At 44.5% G+C, this 26,961-nt stretch overlaps 1 protein-coding gene across 1 annotated transcript in view; it reads left to right on the forward strand.

Moving 5' to 3' along the window:
- The first annotated feature begins 3,094 nt into the window (after positions 1 to 3,094).
- CARMIL3 (capping protein regulator and myosin 1 linker 3) overlaps positions 3,095 to 26,961 on the forward strand; it is a 1,220,401-nt gene continuing 1,196,534 nt past the window's right edge. Inside the window, exon 1 of the mRNA XM_069238205.1 lies at positions 3,095 to 4,657. Coding sequence (XP_069094306.1) covers positions 4,618 to 4,657 — 40 coding nt within the window. The 5' untranslated portion in view covers positions 3,095 to 4,617. The remainder of the gene's footprint in view (positions 4,658 to 26,961) is intronic.

Below are 26,961 nucleotides of genomic sequence, written 5' to 3' on the forward strand. Positions count from 1 at the left end.
AACCCATTCGCAAACGGGAAGGGGTCCCTATGTGACCCCTTCCCCTTTGTGAATGTCAGTAAAAACATTTTTTCAGAGCAGGCAGTGGTCCTAAGGACCACTGCCTGCTCTGAAAAAATGAAACGAAAACGTTTCATTTTTTGTTTTTGAAATGCATCTCGTTTTCCTTTAAGGAAAACAGGCTGCATTTAAAAAAAAAAGAACTGCTTTATTTATAAGCAGTCACAGACATGGTGGTCTGCTGTCTCCAGCAGGCCACCATCCCTGTGAGGGCCTCCATTCCCAAGGGGGTTGCAAATTGGGACCTACCTCATAAATAGTCATGAGGTGGGCATTTGCGACCCCCCTTGCGAGTCGCAAATAGTGTCATTGACACTATGCAACATACGGTTTTGCGACTCGCAAATTGCGAGTCGCTCTGACTCACAATGTGTGAGTCGCTCTGATTCGCAATTTGTGAGTCACAAAACCAAACTTTGAAACATGTAGCCCTTTGTTACTCTTATTACGCCACAGCACCTACAGAAACCCTAACTTTTTTAACCCACTGAAAGCACTACTTAACCTGCTCAGTTATCTTCAAACCAAGCATTCACATGGTCGATTCAGTAAACCAGAACAGAACTTGCACATTTATCCATGCAGCCATTTCTTTTGGGGTAGAGTTTGTCAAAAATAATGCACAGGTAGATTGTCATTGCCTCAGCCCCGGGCAACATCAATCCCTAAGACTGCGACTTCATGGTCCCGGCTCCCTTTAACATCGAGTTTCTGATGCCAGATTCAGACCCTCATTATGATATTGGCGGAAAAAACTGCCTACCTCAGTGGCGACGGGCGCCAAAAGACTGTCGCCGCGGCTACCAGCTATCCGTCGTATCATGACCACAGCTGGATTTCCGCCAGAAGAATGGCGGAAATCCGGCTGTGGCCATGCCGGCGGATGGCAGTAAGGTGGCGCTGTTACCACCAGCAGCACCACGCCAGTAGACCACCGCCAGCTGTATTATGACCCATAGTATGGCCTGGCAATGGTCTGCTGGCGGACGCTGATGGTGGCAGCAGTGCCCCGTCCCGTCTCCTGCTGGAGGAACACCTGAACACAGGTAAGTGGGTGCTCTGACAGGGGAGGAGGGTGGGGGTGTTGTATGTGTGGGGGTGTGTGTGAATGTTTGTGCGTGCGTGTATGCAGGTATGTGTTTCGTGTTGAATGTGTGTGCATGTATGGAGGTGTGAGAGCGTGTATGTTGTGTTCTGTGAATGCGTGTCTGTGTGTATGTATGGAAGTGTGTGAGGATGTGTGTGTGAATGGATGTATGCAAGCTTGGATGCATGTGGGAATGGGTGTGTGTATGCGTGTGTGTGAAAGAGGAGCGTGAATGTGGGGGGGTTGGAGAGGAAAGTGGGGGTGGGGGGAATCTGGAGAGGGGGTGGGGTTGAGGAAGACCTCTATCAGTGACAGGGAAGGGATTCCCTGTCACTGATAGTGCCTACCGCCATGGTTTTCGTGGCGGTAAGGAAGCCACGAAAACCATGGCGGTATGCGGGGGTCATTATCTCGCAGACGGTACAGCGACAGTCACCGGGCTGGAGATTGATATCTCCAGCCCGACGGCTGTTCCCAACGTGGCGGTCTGTGTGGTACATTGGCGGTTTGGCTTCAGCCAAACCACAACTGTCATAATATGGTGGAATGTACCGCCAGCCTGTTGGCAGTACTTACCACCATATCACCACCTACCACCAATGTCATAATGAGGGCCTCAGTCTTCTTGTAAAAGAAAGGAACAAAAAGCTGAGGCAGTGGTTGGTCATGGAGGTACGCAAATGACGCTCCGTGCGTGTGTTTAAGTGATTAGGAGAGCGTGGCGATGCTTGTCAACTGGCCATGCTCACTTGTGAAACCTTTTAATAACAGCGGACCTAGGCCTACAACTACTGACGATTGTGGTATGTAATGTCCAAATTAAAGCGGGAGATACCAGGCTGCAGCAAGGAGAGAAACTGTCTGACCAGGAGGCATTTATTACCTCAGAAGAGCGCGAGTAGAGACTCCGACTCGTAGCGGCTGATACCTGGAGTGTGGTGGGAGAAATCCCGACGAGGAGAACTTCACTAACGGGAACATTGCGGCCTAGGGCACGACAGGTGCGACTTAGGCTATAAATGGATCGTAGGGTGTTATTGCCGTTCATAAAAAATGGACTGTTTACAATGGAGGGACAGCCTGGAATAAAAGGTGCCGGCACGTTTTACTCATGGCAGCCCTGAGGCAAAGAAAATGAACAAGAAGGGGGAGAGTCAAACTGACAGGGTTCCTTGTTACCCCGTCAAGTTTCCTGTGAAGCGGTACAAGGTCGCCTAGGGCATACATTTAGGGACCATGGTTTCCTGAAGGCCATTAAAGATAGAGACAGCTCAATGTGTATTAGAGAGGCAGTCTGGCGTGAGGTCATCAGATGGCTCCACGTTATCAGCGACTCAATTTTTCCAGTGCTGTATTCTCCTTCAACATCTTAATGAGTTATGGGAATTTTAGTGTTGGTTTATTTCAACTGAATTGTTTAGGTAACAGAAACCGGTCCGAAAGGGAGCCCATGGGTAGAGAGAGGACCGACAGGGGAGGTAGAGGCAAGAGACAGGCAACGGAATGAAAGGGAGCGACAGCGTTGAACTTGGTCGCCGATTAAGGAGCGAGGCTGGCAGTAAGAGACTGAAGCAGCCATGAAGAGACATCCAGTAAGTGAAGGCGAGACAGAGCTAAAGACGGGTCACAAAAGTGGGGGAGGAGGAGCCCTGCAAGAGAGAAAGAAAGACACTGATGAGAGAATCAGTGTGATAATGGCAGTCCGGGGAGGTCGGAAGGTCGAGGCCGAAGCGGTCAGGAAGAGAGAGCCGCGTAACTGAGACCAGAGCAAATGAGAGATACAAGGTACCGGAGAAGGAAGTGTCTGTGAAAAATGCGGGTCAGCAAGGAAAGGGGCTAAGATCTAGGCGGATGGCATGAAAGACTGGGTGTGTGCAGTGAGGCAGCACCGCGTGCACGCCGTGGAGCTGAAATAGAGGAAAGTGAGAAGCCGAGAGAGGAAAGGGAGGGGCTACGAGGCGCTGCAACAGGCAGGCAGATGATAGACAAGACACCTTCAGCTAGACGGAGTCCTCTGGTGAGCGAGAGCAGGCTGCGAACCGAGAGGAGGGGAAGCTATAAGGATAGATAAACCGGGCCCCGTGTGAGGAGGAGACGACTGGCTCCAAGGAGTGGTAAGGACCAGACTGTGAGGGGTGGCGCCTGGGAGAGCATCAGCAGCGAGGAGAAACGAGCAGCGGCAGGTGGTGAGGATTGTCTGCGTATGAAAGGGCATAGGAGAGATGAACGCGACCAGGCTATGAAAGAAACCCGTGGTCGGCATCGATAGTGGATTTGGAAGCAAGGTCAGGATGTGGCGAGAAGCCGTATTTATGACGGCCATCATGCAGTCGGATCCTGGGTTCCCTGTCTAATCCTACCGAGGCAACCTCTGCTGCTGCAGCCCTGCGTTACCGCTTCTGCTGCAATCGTGCAGGGGCACCGACACTGCTGCAGACGTGTCTCACTGCCGATGTAATTCTAATGAGGCACAGATAATGCTGCGCTCTTCCTTTACTGCTAGGTGATCACAGCAGGGCATTGATAATACCGCAGCCACGCTTCACCACTGGTGTAAACCCAGCCACTGCAGCCCGGCTCCACTGCCGGTGTTAACCCTGCGGGACACCCCCGTAGGCCTGCTCCACTGCTGCTTTGATGCTCTGAGGTACTGCTGTGGCACTGCTCTCACGTTGCTTGCCGCCCACTGTGTTCTGACATTGCGGCAGCCTCACTGATGTGAAATACTGTACAAGTAAAGACATTTTTGGACACGCCGATATATCTGCAGCTTCGATTCTGCTTGTGGCATCCGGCTGGGGTGCCAATCATTCAATACCTCTGTTATCGGTGGCGGAATCCTAAATGGTCCCTGGGATATTCTAATGATGTGAGTGTGAGAGTTGGGATTTCTGACTAAGTCTCCAGAACTGCTATTTTAATCCGAGCAGGGATAAAAGTACAGCTTTACCACTCAAATGCTTTCCTGCGTCCTTATCCAGCAGACCTGATACCTTTGCAGATCTGCTATTCATTTAGTTACAGATGTAATATTTCCGAGACTGATGCTTCTGTGGCTCTGTTAATCCTGAGAAGATTAATACAAAAATTCAAGACTACTATTTCCTTTGGTCAAATACTTCTAACAGTATTATAAGTATGGCTGGAACTCTGGTTTGATGCTACGTGAAGTACTGGTACAATAATTCGCACTGATTATATTACTGCTTGGATATTTATGAGCGCATGACAACTCTGCTTCAACTGGGAGAATCCTGTTTGTGTTACTGACACTGAAGGGGTGTGCCAGTACCTCTACCTTGGATACTCATGGCACTGGTACTTCTCTACCCACGCGGCTGATAGTGGGACTGGCACGGTTGGCGTCATCTAGCCCTCTGGAAGCAGGTCAGATTCAGCTGAGGCCTGTCTGAAAGATGAGAGTGCTGTAGTATTAAGGTGTAGATCTGTTGCAGCCAGCGGGAGCAGCCATGGCCAAGACCAGCCCTGATGTCTCCAAGGAGCTCCAAGGTGAGGAAAAGACTGCAGTGGTGCTAATGTGTGCTTTCCCCATGCCTACATGTGTATCATTGCCAAGATTTAAGCCTGACACTGAAAGCTCCCATGGTCAGTCCTTGTCACAGGCACCTCTTAGTTCCTAGAGGGGTCTGTAGGGAGGATCTCATCCATCCATCCTGTGCATGGTGTGGTTTGTGTCTTCATTCTGTTACCACAGGAACGCCTGTGGGGTAGAGTAACTCCAATGGCTCTGTTTGCGTCCTTTCTATTCATTCTCCCTTTCTCATGCTTTATAGCCTCTCCTTATCTCCTCCTTACCCTGTCCTCCTCATCTCTTCCTTACCTCCTCCTGTATTTTGTTCTCTTCACCTTTTTTTACTCATTCTCACCATCTGTTGATCGTAACATCTCATAGTCCCCACCATTTCCTCAGCCCCAGAACCCTCCTCTAAATCTTTTCTATGTATCTCCATCTTTATTTTCTCCACATCCATCCATTTTATAATTTGCAAGAGGCCTCTGGGATCTTTAAAGTGAGTGTTTTCTCTCATCTTCCTTTGGTCGTCACTGTCCTAGAAATCTCAGAAGAAATAACATTGTGTCAAGATGTACTCCTTGCACACCAGGGTTGGACTGGTAGGCAGGGCCACTGGAATTATGGGATTCTCTGTTTCCCCATTAATTATTGATTTGTCACATAATCTATCATCTTCTGCATAATGTACAGATTATAATAAAAAATATTTCTAGCACAAACGGATCAAACGTTATTAAACCAACGCTATTGCATGTGTCTTGTGGATTGGTAGGCCTTCTGCCGCGCAGAGGCAGGCCCCCTTTCAGTTGTCGATTGCTTTATTTAGGTGTTAAACTGGTGTTGATAAAGTGAAACATTTGACCTCGCGATGTTAGTGTGTGTAACAGTGAAAAAACAGTGAAGTAATACTGCTTCAAAATGTACCTTATTAAGTTGCATTATTAACTTTTTCTTCCTGCATGATTTAGTCAACCTTGCAGGATAACTTGGTCCTCAGACATAATTCTAGTTGCCCTGTCTGTGGAATAATCCAGCAATGTCACTGGGGCTGGCCCGACGGGCATCTGTTTTTTTTTTGGCTGTTTATGGGATATTTTTTTATGATCTGGTGGGCCGGTGTTACTGTTAATGTCTTTGAAATTACTACAAACATTGCCTGCAGCAAGCACAAATGTATCCACTCTCACATACCTTGTGAAAACACCTATGCAGTGTGTCTTTACAAATCCAGAACTGTCCTGATTTGCAAATGTGGGTCACTGTTTTAGCTATCTGCTTCCCTAATTGGGGCCACTTTTATTTTGGAGCCTATGTCTATTTTCTTTTCCACCCCGTCCCTGTTGCTCACCCTGGCAAGTTTATTTCTATTTGCTGGTAGCGAGAACAGCACTGTGTGGCAAAATGCATCCCAAAAACATACTGTTCTCTTCTCAGGGGCTATCTATGTAACAAACCACTTCCTACATAGGCTGCACGCGGTGATGAAATAACAGTTTGGTACAGTGCAATGATGTCGGTAATATTCGTTCACGATCTCGGAACTTATTATGTACTGATAACGGCATTTCGAGTGGATGGCCATTGCTTCTCAGGTTTGGCTCCTTCAGTGTGGTGCACGCTTCAGTTGGCACTCAAATCTATACATTCTCACTGGGATGCCGCTGTTCGTTGGTGGCGTACCTGTTCTTTTTCTCCACTAGCAGCTAGCTCAGTGCAAGAGATTCAACAGAAAGTAACATACCGAGGATGGCAGCTGCTCTTACTGTATATGGTGCTTATGGAGACGAAGTGCAGAACAAAAGTATGGAAACTGCGTTCCTAGGTACAGTGGGTAGGTACAATGGGACACGGACAGAAGGGTGGGCAAAAGGACCAAATATTCTCTAATTTGTTGGCAATTCACCTACAAGTAACTGCGTTTAAAATATAACGCACACACAGTAAATAAAAAATAAATGCAACTTAAATGTATCTGTAGAAAGCACATTTTCTAATAGGAAAGCTCGGTTGCTTAATTTGTTCAAGTCAGATGTCTGTGGATTTAACCAGACTGTCACTGATTTGAATTCTAACTGGTGCAACGGGGACATAATGACATGTATCTGTAGTGCTAAAAGGTCCAAGTCTTTGACAGAAATGACGATGAATGTATCATTAGTTTGAAAAATATATTACACATAGAATAAATAGGCTGCCATAAATGTGCAAATTGATCGTTTAAAGGTTTGGGGTGCTTTCAAACGTTATATTTCTAGGATGACATTGACTGTACCCAGCGTAAATATTTGGTACTTTTCCATTAAAAAGACAACTTCTATCATTTAAAGCCTTTACTGACTTCCAAGCAGAATTTAAATTTGCTGATTAACCAATTGGATCCATTTACATTTCATCAGTGCTTAATTTGTAAATATAAATGTGCCGGCGCTCAAAGCCCTCCTCTTAATCACGCGGCTGCTGCAATTAAATGTGGGAAGACGGAATACTGAGGCAGCATAACACTGAAGCCATCTCGGGCCGCTTTAATCCATTTAAAGCCACTCCCTGCCCCTTCAGCTCACTCTTGCACCTTTCTGCTTTCTCCCATTGAGACGCTTTTTCGTTTTCTCTTCTTCCGTCTTTCCATATGTTTCTTTTGCTCGCAGCAAATGCTTGAGGCAGAAGAATATGCGCCGGCCCTCAAAAATAAGTGGCGGTGCTCCGCACCGGAAACAGCAAGCACAAATTAAGCACTGCATTTCATCCAGGCAGCAAGCACCCTGGAGAGAAGGCGTGTTTCTTCTTCAGCTTCCTCTCTCGTCTTTCACTTCACATTAAAGACACCCTTCTTCTCCCCTTTCACCCCACTGTAACACAACCGTTCAGGAATGGTTGTTTTTTTTCCAAATAAAAGTATGGGAACTGTTTGATCATATTAAAGGTTGGGACTGTATTTCTCCTGTTCCCATGCCCACTTCAGCTTCTGTTGTGCTGTATCAATGCTTTGCAAGCGAAGCAGTATTAAGCACGCTTGCACGTCTTGGGACTTTCAGGCATCCTAGTCACACTGGTTCATTCAGAAGGGGAAGAAGGCAGAAGCACATGGGCTTCTCCGCAGTCAACAAAGGAAGGCTTCGCTAAGAGCTCCTGGCCCCGGTCCCAGCATCTGCAGGCCCACGGCTTCATTCATTGCTTCCATTTGTTTTCAGTAGCACCACACGCGTCCATGTTCAGCCACTTGAAAGCTCTTTCACAATTAAGTGAAGCATAGTTTTTTTTTAGCGTCATTTTATTAAATTCGTTTTTTTAACTATCATTTTATTCTTCAATTTCATATAAGATCTGCATCGATATACACAAGAAACATACACAAATATTTTTGGGTGGCGTGGCCTGGACGGTCATGATGACGGGTGTGCTTGGCTGAGCGACCACAAAATCAATTGAGGCACACATATGTAAACGTATTACAAAAATTACACAAAAGGTTTTTTGTAAAGTTGTTGTAAGATACAATTCAAAGGTCTTCACAAAACAATACATCACTCAATTGTATGATATGAAATTCATTTGACCAATCTTATTCCACATAACCTCCTATTTATTCAAATATATATATTTTGATATTGGTTCAGAGTATAGGTCAAAACCTGAGAGTAGGAAATGGTCCAGAAAACAATGTACTCTCAAAAGAGAGGGGGTAAGGACATTTTTAGTCCCAGATTTACATAATTCGTTGTCGCATTATCAATCCGCCCGTATTGGTAAGGTGTTAGAATCTCAGTCCAATAATTGGAAAGGTATCCAGTCGTCCAAACGTTTAGAAAGAATAGCCAACACGTGTTTCGTCCCAATAGAGGACTTCTTCAGGGCTAGTAATAAATAATATTAATATTTACATGAAAGTCATTGTTAATTAATATTGAAAGCTATATTAGAATGGTGCGTGATTGCTACATGCATAAAATATGTGTATATATATGTATAAAATACGTTAGTCTTTAGCAATTGTGTCTGTCCAGACATGTAAATCACGGATGTTGGCTATTCTTTTCTAAACGTTTGGACGACTGGATACCTTGCCAATTATTAGACTGAGATTCTAACACTTTACCAATACGGGCGGATTGATAATGTGACAACGAATTATGTAAATCTGGGACAAAAATATTCTTTGTACCCTCTCCTTCGAGAGTACATTGTTTTACAGATCTTTTCCTACCTTCAGTTTCTGACCTATACTCTGAATCATTGATCAAAATATATACATTTGAATAAATAGGAGGTTATGTTGAATAAGATTGGTCAAATTAATTTCATATCATACAATTGAGTGATGTATTGTTTTGTGAAGACCTTTGAATTGTATCTTACTACAACTTTACAAAAAAAACAAAAAAAAACTTTTGTGTAATTTTTGTAATACATATGTGTGCCTCGCTTGATTTTGTGTAGCAATTATACTGGTCCTGATACAGGTTCCAGTATACACACATTAGCAACATATGTGTAATTAGTGTTAGTAGCACCACATGTAAACACTATACTTTTTATAACTGGAGGGATGTGCATTTAGGAAATTGTCATTGATGCCCTAGTTTGTCTTGGCTGAGTGCCTGCCTGAACTCAACCTGAGGAGCACTCCTGGCAGTTCTGGCGTGCGCTGACTTGCGCCCTGTGACATTTTGGGACCCTGTGCATCCCCAGGGGACGATGGCAGAGCGAGGTGCTGTAAATGGGCCCGCATGAGTTTTGGCAACATGTAAAGTAGTCCAATACTTCAATAGTAAGATAATTCCAAGTAGATACTTTAATCAGGATACAAAAGGAAACCTTCTTCTCTCTTCGGTCATCCCAGTCAGAATGCCCTCCCGTTACCACAATCCACCCTACATTCTAAGATCTACCCATTCCATAACAACGTTCTGTATCCCAAGTTATAACACATTTCCCTTCCTAAATCAACAAATAACAAAATGGGAAAGATAAATAAATTGTATGATCACAATTTTTCACTAAATCACAAAATGTGATTATCAAAACAAATAAATAAAATAGAAATACAAAACAATATTATACAACATTAACACTAAATCTTCAATTAAACAAAATCTCTAAGGTTGAACGGTGGACAACGTTTCCTCGCATTAAATTTCACCCTTAAAGCAACAGAATCACTATTCATGACATTGCCACTATAATTCTTTTGATTTCCAGCCACCCCTACCTCCTCAGGGGTTTCCTCTGAGGCTTCTGCAGGAACCAACAACTCATAACCACTTCCATTTTCCCCACTCTCAACAGGTCGTGCAATTTCCTTATCAAAACCACTCCACCCTCCTATCAGGTGATCCAAACACTCCCCCTCATTAAAGTCATCACGATTACCACAACACTTCGCCACTCTTCTCACATTCCTCACTTTGCCATCCTGCGTAACCACACTATTCCTTAACACCTTGACCACTTTGAGAGCCTTTCCAAACTTACTCTCAGTCTTTCTTGCAAAACCAGGCTTACGTATTTTAACCCAATCTCCAACTACAAAGTTGGGTACCTTTACATTCCACTTCCTGTCATAAATGTCCTTAATCTTCATCTGTTTTCCTTTGACCCTTTCCCTGACTTCTTCCAAAGACACCTTTTCCCATTCTTTGCCCTGCTTCCTCTTGAACCACCAAGGACATAACTTCGACACCGGATGTCTTCCCCTCAACAATCTAAAAGGACTTACTCCTGTGGTGGACTGTGGAGTAATCCGGTAATGCCACAATTTTTCTCTTAACTTGTCCTTCCACAGACCTCCAAAACCACGTGCCCATACAATGCTGTCTTTAAGAACACGGTTAAATCTCTCCACCTGTCCGTTGCCTTGTGGTTCATACAATGGAGTAGTAACATGTTTAATGTTGCTGTACCTAAAAAACCTTTGTGTGTTATCAGCAATCAATTGAACCCCATTATCAGAAATCAAGACTTCTGGATAACCTTCCCTAGCAAAAATCTCCTTGAAAAATTCTATGATCACCCCGCTGATACACATGGAACCATTTTTACCTCTGCCCATTTTGAAAAGTAATCAATGAGCACTAAAGCATAACGTGCATCAGATGGCAGAGAATGAAACGGACCGGAAATGTCAAATCCCAATTTCTGCCAAGGAGAAGTCGGCCAGGATACGGGAACCAGAGGTGCAGGCACGTTCTTAAAAAATTTTCAGCGTTCACACAAACATCACATTCTCTGACAACTCTATACACCATTTTATCTAATCCCGGCCACCAGAAACACGTGCGTACTAAGCGTTTCATGGATGACATGCCCGGGTGCCCCTCATGAGCTATAGTCAAAATGGTCTGCAACAAGCCTCTGGGAGGAATGCACTTCCCTTTCTTGAATAGCATCTCATTTTCCACTTCCAGTTCATCTCTAACCTTAGCAAACGGTTCTAATTCTGCTGCAACCTTACTTTTAACTGGCCAACCATCTCTCACATACCCCTTTACCTCCTGTAATACATCATCATTTTTCTCACAATCCTTCCAAACTTCTTCTTTGATGCTCCCAAACTCTTCAGTCATGTATCCTGACACAGTGGAAATTACTTCATTCTCCAACAACTCATGAAATGCATTATCTTCTTTTGCCTCAATCTGTGGAAGTCTAGACAAACAATCTGCCACCGCATTACTCTTCCCCGGTACATATTCCACTTTGAAACAATACTCTTGCAATTTTGACACAAGTCTAGCAATACGAGCCGTGGCATTCCAACCCCCACCTGGAGAAAGAATTCCCACTAAGGGTTTATGATCAGTTTGAAGAATAAAATTTGTACCCCAGATATAATCTCTAAAATGTTCAACAGCCCAGGTGCACGCCAACAACTCCTTCTCAATCACGGCGTATTTTCTCTCCGCATCATTTAACGTACGTGAAGCAAACTAGACATTCCACCTGTCCTTACCACATCTTTGAGATAACACACCTCCAATTCCATACATGCTCGCATCCACCGTCACCACACATTGTGCACCCACACTGAAAGGTCTCAAAGTGGGAGCTCCCACAATTTCCCTTTTAATTCTCTCAAAAGCTTCATTTTGCTTTTCCGACCACTTGTACTGGATACCTTTCCTTGTAAGTTCCCTCAAAGGTTCAATTTTTGTGGCGAAATTTTCAATAAATTTACTATAGTACTCACATAATCCAGTAAAAGATAGTAGTTTCTCCCTATTATCAGGAGCAGGAGCTTTCACAATAGCATCCACCAAAGACTGTTTTGGAACTACACCATCACCCGATATGGTATGACCCAAATATTCCACAGATTTGGCAAAAAACGTACACTTTTTTACCTTTAGAGTCAGCCCATTTTTCCTCAAAACATTACAAACATTTACCACATGTTCCTTGTGATCTTTTTCATTTCTGGAAAATATTAATATGTCATCTTGAAAACACTTTACATATTTATCCATGTCTTTGAACAAATGAAACATTGCTCTCTGAAAAACTGATGCTGCAGAGGCTAAGCCAAATGGCATCCTCTTGAATTGGAACAAACCCTGTGGGGTGATAAATGCTGTAAGATGTCTAGAGTCCTCAGTCAACTCTATCTGATGATATGCTGATCTTAAATCCAAAGTGGTGAAAATGTTCGCTCCTTCCAGCAGGCTAATCACCTCGTTGATTTTAGGCAGTGGGTGACAATTCACAATAATATTCGCATTGACAGCCCTCAAATCCACACATAACCTCAAAGATTTGTCAGGTTTACGGTTCAACACAATTGGAGATACCCATTCAGAGGATTCAATTTCTTCTATAACATTGTTATCTATCATCTCTGATAATATGTGTTTTAACTCTTCTCTTACACTTATGGGCACATTCCGGAGTTTTTGTACAACAGGTTTAGCATTATTCTTAACCTTTATCTTGTGGCTGTAATTCTCTAATTTACCTAACTCTTTGGCGAATACTTGTGGAAACTTGTCAATAATCCATTCCTTGTTCTCCCCGCTTCCTACTGCCAAGACCGGTTCCTTACTCCTAGGGTTCAAAATGATGTTAAATTTTCCCTGATCCTTCCAACCTAAAACATTCACACCTTTTGCCGCCACATACAACTTAATGTTAGCTCTCCTTTCTTTAAATACAATTTCCGTCTCAACAAACCCCATCACATCAATAGTTGTACCTTCAAAACTCTCAGCCACAATGTCAGATTCATTTAAATCAGTCATGTCCCAAATTCCTTCAAACATTCGTTCAAAATAATCCTGAACAATAATCGTCCACGGCGATCCTGAATCTGCCATAAGTACCAACTTTTTTCCTTCCACTAGCACTTTACACATAGGTCTTTTTGACCCATCGCCTTCACCACTCTTCAGTGACAACACCGTGCCACTTTGTACATCACCTCCATCCACCTCACATTTTCTAATATTCACACACGCCATTTTTCCTCTCGACATGTTAATAACTTTTTTTAAATCTCTGCATACCCTAGCAAAATGCCCCACTCTACCACATTTCTTACACTCCTTGCCAATAGCAGGACACTGAGATGATGATGCTAAATGACTTAAACTACCACACCGAAAACAAGCATATTTATCCGACTTGTCATACCTTTCTTTTTTTCCTACCACATTGTTACTGGCATTTAAATTACTATTAGTGTTCCCTCTCACAGCACCCACCACATCCAATTCCGTATTACTAGCCTTGTCTGACTCTTGTTTTGTTTTTATCCATTTATCTGACTGCTCCAAGGCTTTAGCAGTTGCAATGACATCTTGTAACTTAGGATCCCCCATAACCCACAAATGTTCCTGAATTTTCCTGCTTTTTACATGCACAATGATTTGATCTCTGATCATTTCATCAGTCATGGCTCCAAAATTACAATGTACAGATAAACCACGCAGTGCCGTCAAAAATCATCAAAAGTTTCTTCAGGATGCTGTATTCTAGTGTAAAACTTGAACCTATTTAATGCAATGCTTGGTGTAGGCCTGAATCTATTTTCCAATCTCATTAATGCTTCTTTAAAAACATCCAATTCCCCATCCCCTTGTTCTAGGATAGTAACAGGTGGTAAAGTTCTAAATACCATTTGTCCTTCCGAGCCTAAACAATGTAGTAAAATATTTTTTTTTCTTTCCTGGGACATGTTTTCATCATCCATCGCTTTCATATAGGTCAAAAATTCTTCCTTCCATCTGGACCAAGACATAGGTGGATCACCTTTTGTTTGCAAAAATTTAGCCGGTGGTTCAAATTGCATTTTAATATAACGTAATGCTGGAGAGTTTTATTATATATATATATTTTTTTTTAAATTCCAACACAAGTTGGACTCCAATCCACCTATTATGTCTAGATGTGAGTCTTTCTTCGCTTTTTTTTTATTTCCTTAGTTCAGTCCTTTTTCCATTCTAATTGAAAACAGGAAACTTGAAGACCCTTCACATGAAGCACTCATCTAGATTAAGCCTATGACTTAAACTAGCAACAGAAGCGAATATGGTAAGCCGCACTCGTCTTTTATAGTTTCAACGCATGTTTATTTAGTCCTCCAACAGCGCCAGAAGAACTCCAGAGCACGTTTATCCTGCCAACAGCGCGAGGAGAACTTTGCAGCACGGTTATTCTGAGCGTGCTATTCCGCCGTTAGAAAAATGCTGCTGCGCGGTAAAGAACGGCAGCGCGCAGCGTGTTTAAATGTTGCTATAAGTCAACCACGGCAATCACCGCTATAAATTGCTCATAACCTGTGCAGTAATTCATCCAAAAATAAATATGTATATAGTCACCCTGCACGATCTGTCCGCAATCTGATGCAGTAATAATCCGTTGAGAGACAGAACAACTTCTTAAACGCGTATAGGTCCACTTTCCAAAGTGTATTCCAGGTAAAAGTATCTCCAAACTCTCGTCGCCACTGTAAAGTAGTCCAATACTTCAATAGTAAGATAATTCCAAGTAGATACTTTAATCAGGATACAAAAGGAAACCTTCTTCTCTCTTCGGTCATCCCAGTCAGAATGCCCTCCCGTTACCACAATCCACCCTACATTCTAAGATCCACCCATTCCATTACAACGTTCTGTATCCCAAGTTATAACACAACAGAGTGCAAACGTGCAGATTGCACAGCCAGCAAGATGGCGGCCCACAACTAGCTGGGTGAGGCTGAGTGAATCTAGCCTTGACAGGAGCCACGGAGGAGGTGCAGCAGAGGACCTGGGGTCCACTTTGTAGGCCGGTAACAGTGCTGACAGAGTGGTGACCGGGAAGAACCAAATTTGGGGGCCCAGAACGGCAGCTCCAGTGGCCTGCTGTGCCTGGGGGGTGGCCCCCGGAAGAGACATATATACACTGGCTGTGTTTGGAGGTTAGCCTACTGCTATGTGGACTGTGTTCCTTCAGACCTTGGGACCCTGGGTGCAGCCTCTGGCTTCGGGACTCCAAGGTTCGGCCAGGGCTGTTGGGAGCTTAGGTCCTGGACTTGATCTTTCATGCTGAGGTAATCCCTCCCCCTCATACTCCCAAGCAGTCTGGGTTCTGACTGCTCGTTCTGCCCCTCTGACGCTATCTGGGGCAAGAGTCAGGTCAGAACTCCTCCTCTGTTGGACTCTGGGGGCTTTGGGCAGGGAGCGGTGCAGCATGGCAATTTATACTCCCCTGCACTAGTTGGGATTCCTCAATCAATTCTCCCTGAAGCAATATGGGCCACAACAGGGACCCTTCTGCCCAAACTAAACTGGACAAGTACCTGACTCCCATTGGGAGAGCGAGTGGTGCAACTGGAGGGGAGGCCCGGCAGTCAGGCACAGTGGATGGGGAAGGCACCTCCATTATCCTCCACGCCATTCAGGACTCTAAGCGGCATTAGGGACCAAGTTCAGAGAGGTGGGGGTTGCTGCGGCTCTGATGCGTCATCTGCACTCAGCTGTAGGCTAGGTCACAGAAGCTGAAGTCAGAATCTCTAAACTGTAAGATACGGTGAGGGTTCTGTCCGCAGAGGTGGCCCACCAAAGGAGTAACCTCTGCTTTTTGGGTTCCTGGAGGGGACAGGTGGGTTCAATCCAGGCTCGAGGTGGCCCACTTATCCTCATGCTTCATCATTTAAAGGGTCCATCGATCACTGGCCCCTGGTGCCCCCACCTCTCCCTATGATAGTGAAATTCTTGAATTATAGAGACAGGGATGCAGTCCTACGCGGTGGAGGAGGATGCACAAATTCAGACGCATCATGATCTTTCCAGATTATACCCGCCACATTCAGTCCCAGAAGAAATCTTACCATATAGTGAACCAGCAACTCTGCAACATGAACCTCTCTTCTATGATTCTCTATCCAGCATTAATAAGAGTGCTGCATGAATCAAAATCGCACTTCTTTGAAACTCCAGAGGAGGCCTGGACCTTGCTCACGGAGCAGCGCCTACTTACGATGCACCAGCTGCCTGGGTGGAAATTGAATGATCCCTCTGGGACAGGGTCAGGGAAAGCAGGCTGGATCAAAACGCAGTGTCAGTAATATAGTTGCCAGGATCACTGTGACCGAGTATAAGGCTAAAAAAGAGTGTCAGACTTTTGAAAGCACGGAAATATCCACGTTGGAAGTTTTTTCCCCGTCAACTAAAATAGCCTTAAAATAGTGTTTGATCTCACTCAGTGTTTTCCTGAATCCTGTTGTGTGTGCTTAGGAAGAATGTTACTGAGGTCTGGTGACATAGGTAGGTTCTACATGCCACTATGACCCGTTGGAACGATGTCTTGACAGTTGAGCCTCGATGCTTGTGAGTGCGGAGGACCTGTTTGCTGTACTGCCATATTTCTAAATAAAAGAAGAACATCGGAGCATTGTGTGGAGCATTATTGACTGTACCAGTAAAGAGGTCACTTCATCAGCTCATGGTGTTCTGATCGCCCGGTTGATAAAAAAAATTATCGGTCTAGTTTCTGGGCGTGTGTGGAGACTGCAGCTCCTAATGCGCATGCTCCAGGAAGGAATGTCACACTTGAACTGTTTCTTGAGAGGTGCTGGTAGCGTCTCGATTTCCCACTTTATTTTCTGAGGAAAAAAGTCTTCAAGTCTTGGACACCGGAATAGTGTCTGATGCTTGTGTAGTTCATCCTGTAGTGTCTTCACAGAGAACATATGCTTAATTATGTCAATTTAACCTTCAAAAAGAATTTTTGATAGAGATTCTCCATTGCAACTGCAGGTAGTGTCTCAGTTCTGCACATCTCCGTGGCAATATTAAGTTTCCCAGTTACACAATTAGTTTAACTAATTCATTCCTTCAACAGCCTTTTATTTATTATATCAAAGACATTCAGAGTGTATTTGTTTTTGGATTGACAAGATGCATGAACATCGTTCTTGATGTAAATAGTGTGTGTATATATGTACATACACAGAAGGTATTCTACAAATAAGAGTCACAAGTTCTACTAACCAAGAAAGAAATAGAACTCTAATAAGAGTCATCGAACAGAACAGTTATCACCCAAGGAATAGACTTAAATATTCAGCGTTGCAGTCTTATATCTTATATTCTATTTCATCTACAAAGAACATCCTGCAACCTTATAAACATAGAGAGGGGCTCGTGCCTTGTAAAATGTGGGTAAAGCATAGACGTTTTTTGATATATATTTGATATGATATTCAGGAGAACGTTATAGAAAGATTTGCAATGTATATGTTGTGTTTATTTCCTAAATGCAGGTGCAACATAGCTCATAACAGAGATTAAATAAGGACAACCAGAATAGAGAGCCAAAGACATCCTCTATCTTACCTCCACACTTCCCCTTCCCCCTTGCTGTTGCTCTACGCAGATAAATATTCATATTTGTTTGTGTGGGTACTGGTAGAGGGACTTCGGGTCTAGCTTCTGTTCCTGTGGAATTCAAGATAAGGTATCTTCTGACATGCTGTAAGAGGCCTGGACAGAGGAATCAGGGCCCTGCAGACATGGAGTCAGAGGGGAAGAAATGAAGCCCGGTGGGGGGGTCCAAGGGCCCAGACTCCAGTAGCCATCCGGGTTGGTCCCTTAAGAGGACCAGCCCCGGGGGACATGTCTGGTGGTATAGGATAGAATGCAGCTACAGACAGCCCCGTGGTATACATGAGCATTACATGCTCCTCTGATGGGACAAGCTCACTGGTACTTGTGCCTTGTAACACCAAACCAAAGTTGGTTCTAGTTTTTAGTTTAGGGATTCGGGCAACTGATGCTTCTTCTGGGAGGGAAGTATAGGGCAAAGGGAGTTGGGGGTGTTTGTTTTGTTTGTTCTTTTGGTTTCCTGCATTGCATGCATGCTCTCACTTCCAACAAAACGTGTCACTTCTATATATGTACTGTAATATGTGGGCCCCCAAGTTGAGGTCTGTCCTGATGGCCTCCCTGGCGAGTGAGGACTAGAGGCATATAGCCCTGTCCTCCAGCTTGATCCATCAACTCTACTACCATGTATGCCTTCTCTGTCATAACATGAATATCAGTGGTCTGCTAAACCAGATTAAACGGGGAGCGGTGATGCAGTTTGTGCACCAACACTCCCTGGCAGTTCTGTTGCTTCAAGAGACCCATCTCCAGTGTACTAAGTGCCCGTTTCTGGCCCGCAAAGGCTCTTACAGAGTGTTCCATGCAGTGTACTCCTGTGGCTCCAAGGGGGTGGCGATACTTGTTTACAAAACCTTACCCCTGTTGGTGTCTAGAGTCTTTCGGGATGAATGTGGGTACCTTGTGATCTTTGAGGGTGCCCCTTTCGATGTGTTCTAGGTTTACGTTCCTCCTGCATTGGCTTGCTCCACATTGGTAAGCGTTAGGGGACTTATATTGGTCTTGCCACATGGGATAGCAATCATCAAGGGGGATTTCAGTGACATTATGGCGGACCACAACTGGCAGGGGACCACCGAGGCCTCGCAGAGGGCAGGGAGGAGCCTGTCTGATTGCTCCACTGGGCTAGGACTTAATGACATATGGAGAATATGGCTCCCCACACACCGAGAATACACTGACAGCTCATTAGGGCTTGGCTCAATGTCCAGTATAGATTACCTATTCCTACCAGCGCCAGACCTGGACCGCGCAACTAGTTTGCATATGCTCCTGGAGGGATATTTGATCATGCCCCTGTTACACTGCCCCCTTGAAGGAGTCTAGGCCCATATGGTGTCTCAATGCCTGATTCCTCATCAAGGAATCCTTTTCCTCCTATTTGACGGATGAACTTCAGGCATTCCTGAATACAAACAAAGAGCTTGTGGACTCCCCAGGGGTGCTGTGGGGGCGGTCAAGGTGTCCATGTGGGGGCTTACCTGATTTTATATTCAGGGCCAACAGTGTGAGAGACTCACAAAGATTGTAGAACTCATAACTTCTATATTAACCCTGGAGCGGGCTATGCAGGACTGGCAGACAGAGCACATGTGCTTGCCATTAGATAGGGCCTTTTTGCCTCCGCTATGCCTGCATGAAGCCCGCAGTTGCTGGATGGCCTCCACCAGGAGTGTGTATGAACGGGGAGAAAAGACAGCCAAATTGCTTTCCTGGCTAACCCCCAAAGATGTGGAGGCTAGGATAGTTCCCAGAGTATTGGATGGAAACAGAGTGGTGGTGGAGATGCCTCCTCCTTTGCCATCTTTTATGTGAATCTACAGGGAGTGCAGAATTATTAGGCAAATGAGTATTTTGACCACATCATCCTCTTTATGCATGTTGTCTTACTCCAAGCTGTATAGGCTCGAAAGCCTACTACCAATTAAGCATATTAGGTGATGTGCATCTCTGTAATGAGAAGGGGTGTGGTCTAATGACATCAACACCCTATATCAGGTGTGCATAATTATTAGGCAACTTCCTTTCCTTTGGCAAAATGGGTCAAAAGAAGGACTTGACAGGCTCAGAAAAGTCAAAAATAGTGAGATATCTTGCAGAGGGATGCAGCACTCTTAAAATTGCAAAGCTACTGAAGCGTGATCATTGAACAATCAAGCGTTTCATTCAAAATAGTCAACAGGGTCGCAAGAAGCGTGTGGAAAAACCAAGGCGCAAAATAACTGCCCATGAACTGAGAAAAGTCAAGCGTGCAGCTGCCACGATGCCACTTGCCACCAGTTTGGCCATATTTCAGAGCTGCAACATCACTGGAGTGCCCAAAAGCAAAAGGTGTGCAATACTCAGAGACATGGCCAAGGTAAGAAAGGCTGAAAGACGACCACCACTGAACAAGACACACAAGCTGAAACGTCAAGACTGGGCCAAGAAATATCTCAAGACTGATTTTTCTAAGGTTTTATGGACTGATGAAATGAGAGTGAGTCTTGATGGGCCAGATGGATGGGCCCGTGGCTGGATTGGTAAAGGGCAGAGAGCTCCAGTCCGACTCAGACGCCAGCAAGGTGGAGGTGGAGTACTGGTTTGGGCTGGTATCATCAAAGATGAGCTTGTGGGGCCTGTTCGGGTTGAGGATGGAGTCAAGCTCAACTCCCAGTCCTACTGCCAGTTCCTGGAAGACACCTTCTTCAAGCAGTGGTACAGGAAGAAGTCTGCATCCTTCAAGAAAAACATGATTTTCATGCAGGACAATGCTCCATCACACGCGTCCAAGTACTCCACAGCGTGGCTGGCAAGAAAGGGTATAAAAGAAGGAAATCTAATGACATGGCCTCCTTGTTCACCTGATCTGAACCCCATTGAGAACCTGTGGTCCATCATCAAATGTGAGATTTACAAGGAGGGAAAACAGTACACCTCTCTGAACAGTGTCTGGGAGGCTGTGGTTGCTGCTGCACGCAATGTTGATGGTGAACAGATCAAAACACTGACAGAATCCATGGATGGCAGGCTTTTGAGTGTCCTTGCAAAGAAAGGTGGCTATATTGGTCACTGATTTGTTTTTGTTTCGTTTTTGAATGTCAGAAATGTATATTTGTGAATGTTGAGATGTTATATTGGTTTCACTGGTAATAATAAATAATTGAAATGGGTATATATTTTTTTTTGTTAAGTTGCCTAATAATTATGCACAGTAATAGTCACCTGCACACACAGATATCCCCCTAACATAGCTAAAACTAAAAACAAACTAAAAACTACTTCCAAAAATATTCAGCTTTGATATTAATGAGTTTTTTGGGTTCAATGAGAACATGGTTGTTGTTCAATAATAAAATTAATCCTCAAAAATACAACTTGCCTAATAATTCTGCACTCCCTGTATATGCGGAACGCCCCCACCAGGCATGTGAGATTGATAATCCCCAAGTGGTTGATATCTCACTACCTTGTTTGTCGAAAGTGGACAGGGACAACCTTGATCAACCACTTACTCGAGGAGATGGGCAAGGTTCTTTCCATTCTTAACTCTGGCAGAACTGGAAGAGTATTAGCAAACTTTTCATGCTGGACTCCTCTCCCCCATTTTGGACATGTTTAAGGAAGCGGTTATTAGAAGATGCTTCACCCTCAAAGATAGATTTGTCCTTACTGGTGGTCTTGCCTAAACCAGGCCACCCTCTGGATCTGTGTGCTTCATACCGCCCATATCCCTCATTAATATGGAGGTCAAAATCTACGCTAAAACATTGGCTAATAGACTTCTGAGGGTGCTTTCTGACTTGGTCAGTCCCAACCAAAGTGATCTTATCCCCCACCGAAGTACATGTCACTGCATTCGTGGAGTTCAACTCCCCCTTGCCCCAATTTGCTCCTTAGCACGGTTGGTGGCACTTATGCTTATCGACTTCGAGAAAGTGTTTGACACCCTGTACTTGTCATTTTTTGATGGAACCTCTAGCAAAAATGGGGTTTGGCCCACGGTTCTGGGCCTATGGCAAAGTACTGTATGCTGCTCCAGAGGCCCAGGTTAGAAAAAATAGAGTGGTTTCCCCCAGATGTTCCATCCAGAGGAGCACCTGGCAGGGCTGTCCCCTGTCTCCCCTCCTCTTTGTGCTGGCTATTGAGTTGCTAGTGGCTTGGGTCAAGTCGAACACATAGATGTAGTACTTCGACTGGAAGATGGTAACGGAAAACAGTATGCGGACAATGTCCTTTTGTTCCTCTCGTGGCCCTACTGAGACGGGGCCCCAATTGATCCACATCCTAGCCACTTTCTGCTCTTCTTCCAGCCTACGGGTGAAATAGGACAAATCCCCCTTGATTCCAATTAGCGGGGACTGACAAGACAAGATCTGGCACCCGGGAATCCTTACACGCTGCCAAAGCTTCTTGTACCTATGAGTTCATATATTGTGGCAACCTGAGCTCACTTGGAGCCTGAACCATAGCCCCTTGCTGCATAATACCAGGGAGGACATGACTCGATTGAGCAAATTGCCCCTTAACCTCATGGGCAGGATTGCCCTGTTTAAGATGATGACACTGCTTCAGTTGCTCTGAGCTACACATTTTTACCCTCCGGATTCTGAAAATCTGGTTTAACACACTGGCATCATTTGTGAAACAGTTCCTTTGGACTAGTAAGCTCTCCAGGGTTGCATTCAACAAATGCGTTAGGGCCACCTACGATGGGGGACTTGCCATGACGAACATCTGTCTACAGTACTGCGCGGCACAACTCCTGACAGTGAATGACTGGCTACACAGGTGCTGGGAAGATCAGGTGTATCGCAGAGAAATAACACTGTTCGGGCTGGAAAACATAACACACATTCTCTATGGACCAGGTTGGTCTACTGTATTTGGAGAGTAGCACTATGCTGGACGGGCTGGGACTACAAACCTACTCTGGAGACTCCCCTGTGGGCATGTAGATGGCTGGCACTTGTGGCAGGGCTCCAAGGATGGGACTGGGTTGGTATATCGCATTTGGAAAGCCCAGGTGTGCCCATGATCTGCGTTTGTACGCTGCCTGGACACCAGAGGGGCCTTTTATCACATAGTATGGGCCTGCATGGTTATACAGCACTTTTGGTCAAAAGTTCTCTCCATACTGTCTAGTGTGGTGAGGCAACAGATCAAGATTAACCCTAGGATTGCATTAGAAGATATCTTTGAGGACATGGGAGGCCCCTGAGGGGACAAAACGCTGGTGTGGACGGGGACGATGTTGTCCAAAAGGTCCCTTACTGCACGTCATCTGGCAGCCTGGAGGAATGGTAAGGGCTAGTGCGCAATCTATGTTGCACTGAATGCCCCCACAAATATGGCAGAGTTTGGGGCAAATGGGCTTATCACAGGCTGTGAGAACATGGCTGAGTAAAGCACTAGTGGTCATGCAAGGCATGGTAAATTGGGGCTGGACCAGGGTGTCGGGCCTATTGGGAACATTTTGTAACTATTGTGTTGATTTGGAGAGAGTAATGCTTGTTGTGTTAAAAATCAATATTATTGTTCATATTAAAAAAATACACTAATATTTATGCAGCAATTACTGCACAACGAAACTGAATGTGCGGTAAATGGCTTCTCCTGATTATGCCCTTAAAGTGATCCTCCCAACAATATGGCAACCTAATGTTATTCAAATAAAGTTTTGATTGTGAAGAATCCCCTAGTTTTGTAAAAAGTCAGTCTGCTGTCATATGCATCTATAGCACAGGATGTAAGCCCTCACCCACAAATGGTAGCATGCTTCATCACTGCACTGCACAGCACTGGATACTTTGCAGCATTAGTTTAACACAGGTGTGCAGCGCCAACTGCTTCTGCATGCCCCCACACTCTCCGTGTATCTGAACCCTGGCCTCTACAGCTTCCAGGACACAATTATTTAGCGGACTTGTACTGGAGATAGGTGCGTCAGTGATACAGGTCATCCTGAGACTGAAGTGTATTGAATCTGTGTTCCTGAGTGCAAAGGGGGCAGTGTGAAAATAAAAAAACAATGCTGCAGCTACTGTGTTGGCCTTTCAGATTCAGGTAAATACATGTTAAACTATAACACACACACAAACACACACTTTAAATGAAAAATAAAAGCAAGTTAATCGGTACAAAACGCATTCATTAATTTCATAAAAGCTCATATAGTTAATGCAACCACTGCAGATGTCTGTGTGTATAAACAGACAGTCATAGAACTGAATCCTGATAGGTGCACTGGCGAATAGTGCCATATGTATATATACTGTTCTCAGGTTGCTCCCTGTGACTGAAAGCACTCTAAATATGCAAGTAATTCTTTTAAAATTGTATTACTGCATTCAAAAGCCATATACAGATTGTGGAGGCTTTATTTTTATGCTTCTCGTGCCTCATGCTGTCCCGCTGTCTCTGACTAATCAGCCCACTTGCTTGGTGCTGATAAAAGACATGGGGCCCCGACTGGGAACTGCTCTGAGCAGAATTCGTGGGTGGAATTCTGACGTGCATAATTATAAGAGTTCCAAGTTCCTGCACCTGGATGTGCTGGGCGCAGGAACAACTAACCCGATATTACCAGCTGGAAGATCCGTCTGGTAAAATCACTGTGGGAAAAGCCTGCAGGATAGCTAAGATCCCTTTCATGACCCTTGCCCAAACCTCAGGCAAGGTACCGGGGAAACATTACATGTTCCCCCACCAGCCAACATTCTCCACTCCTTCCTTCACCCACCTCCCTCCATCCCTGCCTTACAACACATTTTTACCATATCCCTCGGCACACCTTTACCATCTGCTTAAATCAAGTAGTAAATGTGTACGTAAAACTCCACGGTAAAGAAAATATAATCTGTTAAATCCGAGTCTCCACAGTAAATCCACCTTCTTTGTGGATTAACTCATGGTTGCATGGTACTAGTAAATTGTTACCACACAGTACTGGTAATTACTAGTGTTAGCGATTGCTTCCGGTCAGTACTGTGCAACTTATAATAATGGCTATAATGGGCTACTTAATGTTCCCAGGGATAGATCAGCAGGAATGAAAGGCCCAGTTATCACATCCCACCAGATTAACTGCTACAGAACAGAGGTACTGTACCTTATTTTAACTGTTGCATTCTTCATCCAGGTAATTGTTGTCTTAAGCAGAGTGTATTGTGGATGCTGTCTGCCCTGTTGTACTTTGAGGTTGATATGGCGTATTCCTGTTACAGAGGCTGTTACAGGGTTGATTGGATGTACATTCATGCATTGTAAATGCCTAAATCTGTGAGTGTGCACCTCCTAAGGTTAGGTAGATCACTTCCTCTCTCTGCACTTTCTTAGCCCCATATTCTATGTGGTTAGAACAGTATATAAACCAGTCACTCCATAGATGGCAGGTGTTTTGGCTTGTGTGGCCATGTCTCTCCTTACACTCCTCTCCTTACACCCATAAGAAAGCACAGCTACTTGCTTGTTTATGACATAGTTTCAACAATATCCAGACTCTCCAAACAAAGACCAGACCGCACCCACACACATCTATCAATGATGAATGAATGCTTAAGAAACTTATCACTCACTTACTTTCTCTTCAAATTTGTGCCGAGACATAGTACGACATATTAAGAGCATACCTCAGGTACTGACATGAAATAAAACAACTCCCCATACAGGGGGCAGGACAAACACACACAATTCCATCTACGGCATTGCCCTCCACAATTACCCATTGGTGCCTTATTAAGAGTATGAAGCACTGCATAAATAAAACTATAGTATAAACTACTATACTTGAACTCTGCAGCACTGCCATGCTACACAGAGCTAGGCAAATCTCGGTTGACATTACCTATCCCTGCCTGCCTTCTAAAAGCATACAAGCTTTACTCAGACCGAGATTCAAAGTTGTGTGTAAAATTCCGATCAATGCTTTAGTGGATGTTTGCACACATATCTGAATTCCGTGTTGTGCATCAATTACCTTACTCTGCAGTTTTCACCTGACATATTTCTCTAGGAGAAGATAGGAAATCTATCAGGATAATGCACAATCAAGTGCACGACATGCAGTAATCAGTGTGATAAACAGATTCCACGTTAGTCCTCCTTTTTGAGGTGAGGATCTCAGGAAAAGTTGTTACCTATTTAGTGCCCCACACCAGAGTAGCAGTAATTACCATGTTCACTAATTGTCATCCGAATTCTACTTAACTTGGAACCATGGCCTTAGTCTCCAAATCTGTGCTTTTATCATGATGATATCCATAAAGGTACTTAGCTTACAGTATATATTAGTCTCAGCTTGGAGTCATCAACCCCACCAAGTTTGTACATTTTCCATCTTCTGTATCTATATTGCCTCTACTAAATCTCCACATCTGTCTTTGTCCTGACAATACAATTACATATTATAAACAGAGAGGGGGTGTGCTGTGTGTGTTTGTATGGGGTAAGAGTGAAGAAACAAATTTGTTCTGTCAATTTTCCTGGAGTCAGTTACCAGCTCTTCTTTGCTTCTGCAGTATGATAACCCCGTAGATAATTAAGATCATGCATAGACACTGATAATACTCAAAGTCCACAATACTCACATCATATATCAAATGCCATACCTGCTATAATTTTGGAGACCATACTCAGAGAGACATTTAGAACCTGGTGGAAAGTCATCAGATCTCTCAGAAGAGATAAGCTCATGGCCTCAGCAACTTGGGCAGAGGACCATTCACCCTGTTTAGAGATGCCCACCTTACTGGCTTGGATTTCTGTGCTATGAGAGCAGCACCTCCTTCAAAGTACAGCAGGCTTGTTGAGCGAGCACCATTTTTAAAGCACCGACTCTGCAAACATGCAAACTCTGCAAACATCTATTATTCACCCACACCACCGAACTCCACTGGACCGACCACCACTGAAACCCCCCACCCACACTTCACCCTACCGCAGCTGGAACAAGTTCTCCAAAGAACACCTGATCGCCAACCTCACACAAGCTCCACCTCCCATCATCAACGACCCCAACACTGCCACCCACAACCTCACACAATGGCTAACAACCTGCGCAGACTCCCTCGCCCCATTGAAAAGAATCAACAACACCCGCACCGTCAAGACCGCCCCCGGCTCACCACAGAACTCCAAGCTTCCAAACAAAAATGCCGTAAAATTGAGAAAGCCTGGCACCAAGAACCCTCAATGAGCAATTTCTCCACCCTCAAAACAGCTATGCGCAAACACCACCAACTCATCCGGCCCACCAAACGGTCCTTCTACAAAGAACGCATAGGCAACAACACACACAACAGCAAGGAACTCTTTGCCATCGTCAAAGAACTCACCAAACCCAAATCCAGCACCATTGACCCTCTACATACCCAAAACCTCTGCAACTCCCTCTCCAACTACTTTCACCTCAAAATCGCAGACATACACAACAGCTTCACAGCATC

Source organism: Pleurodeles waltl, chromosome 6, assembly GCF_031143425.1.
Source record: "Pleurodeles waltl isolate 20211129_DDA chromosome 6, aPleWal1.hap1.20221129, whole genome shotgun sequence".
NCBI lineage: Eukaryota > Metazoa > Chordata > Amphibia > Caudata > Salamandridae > Pleurodeles > Pleurodeles waltl.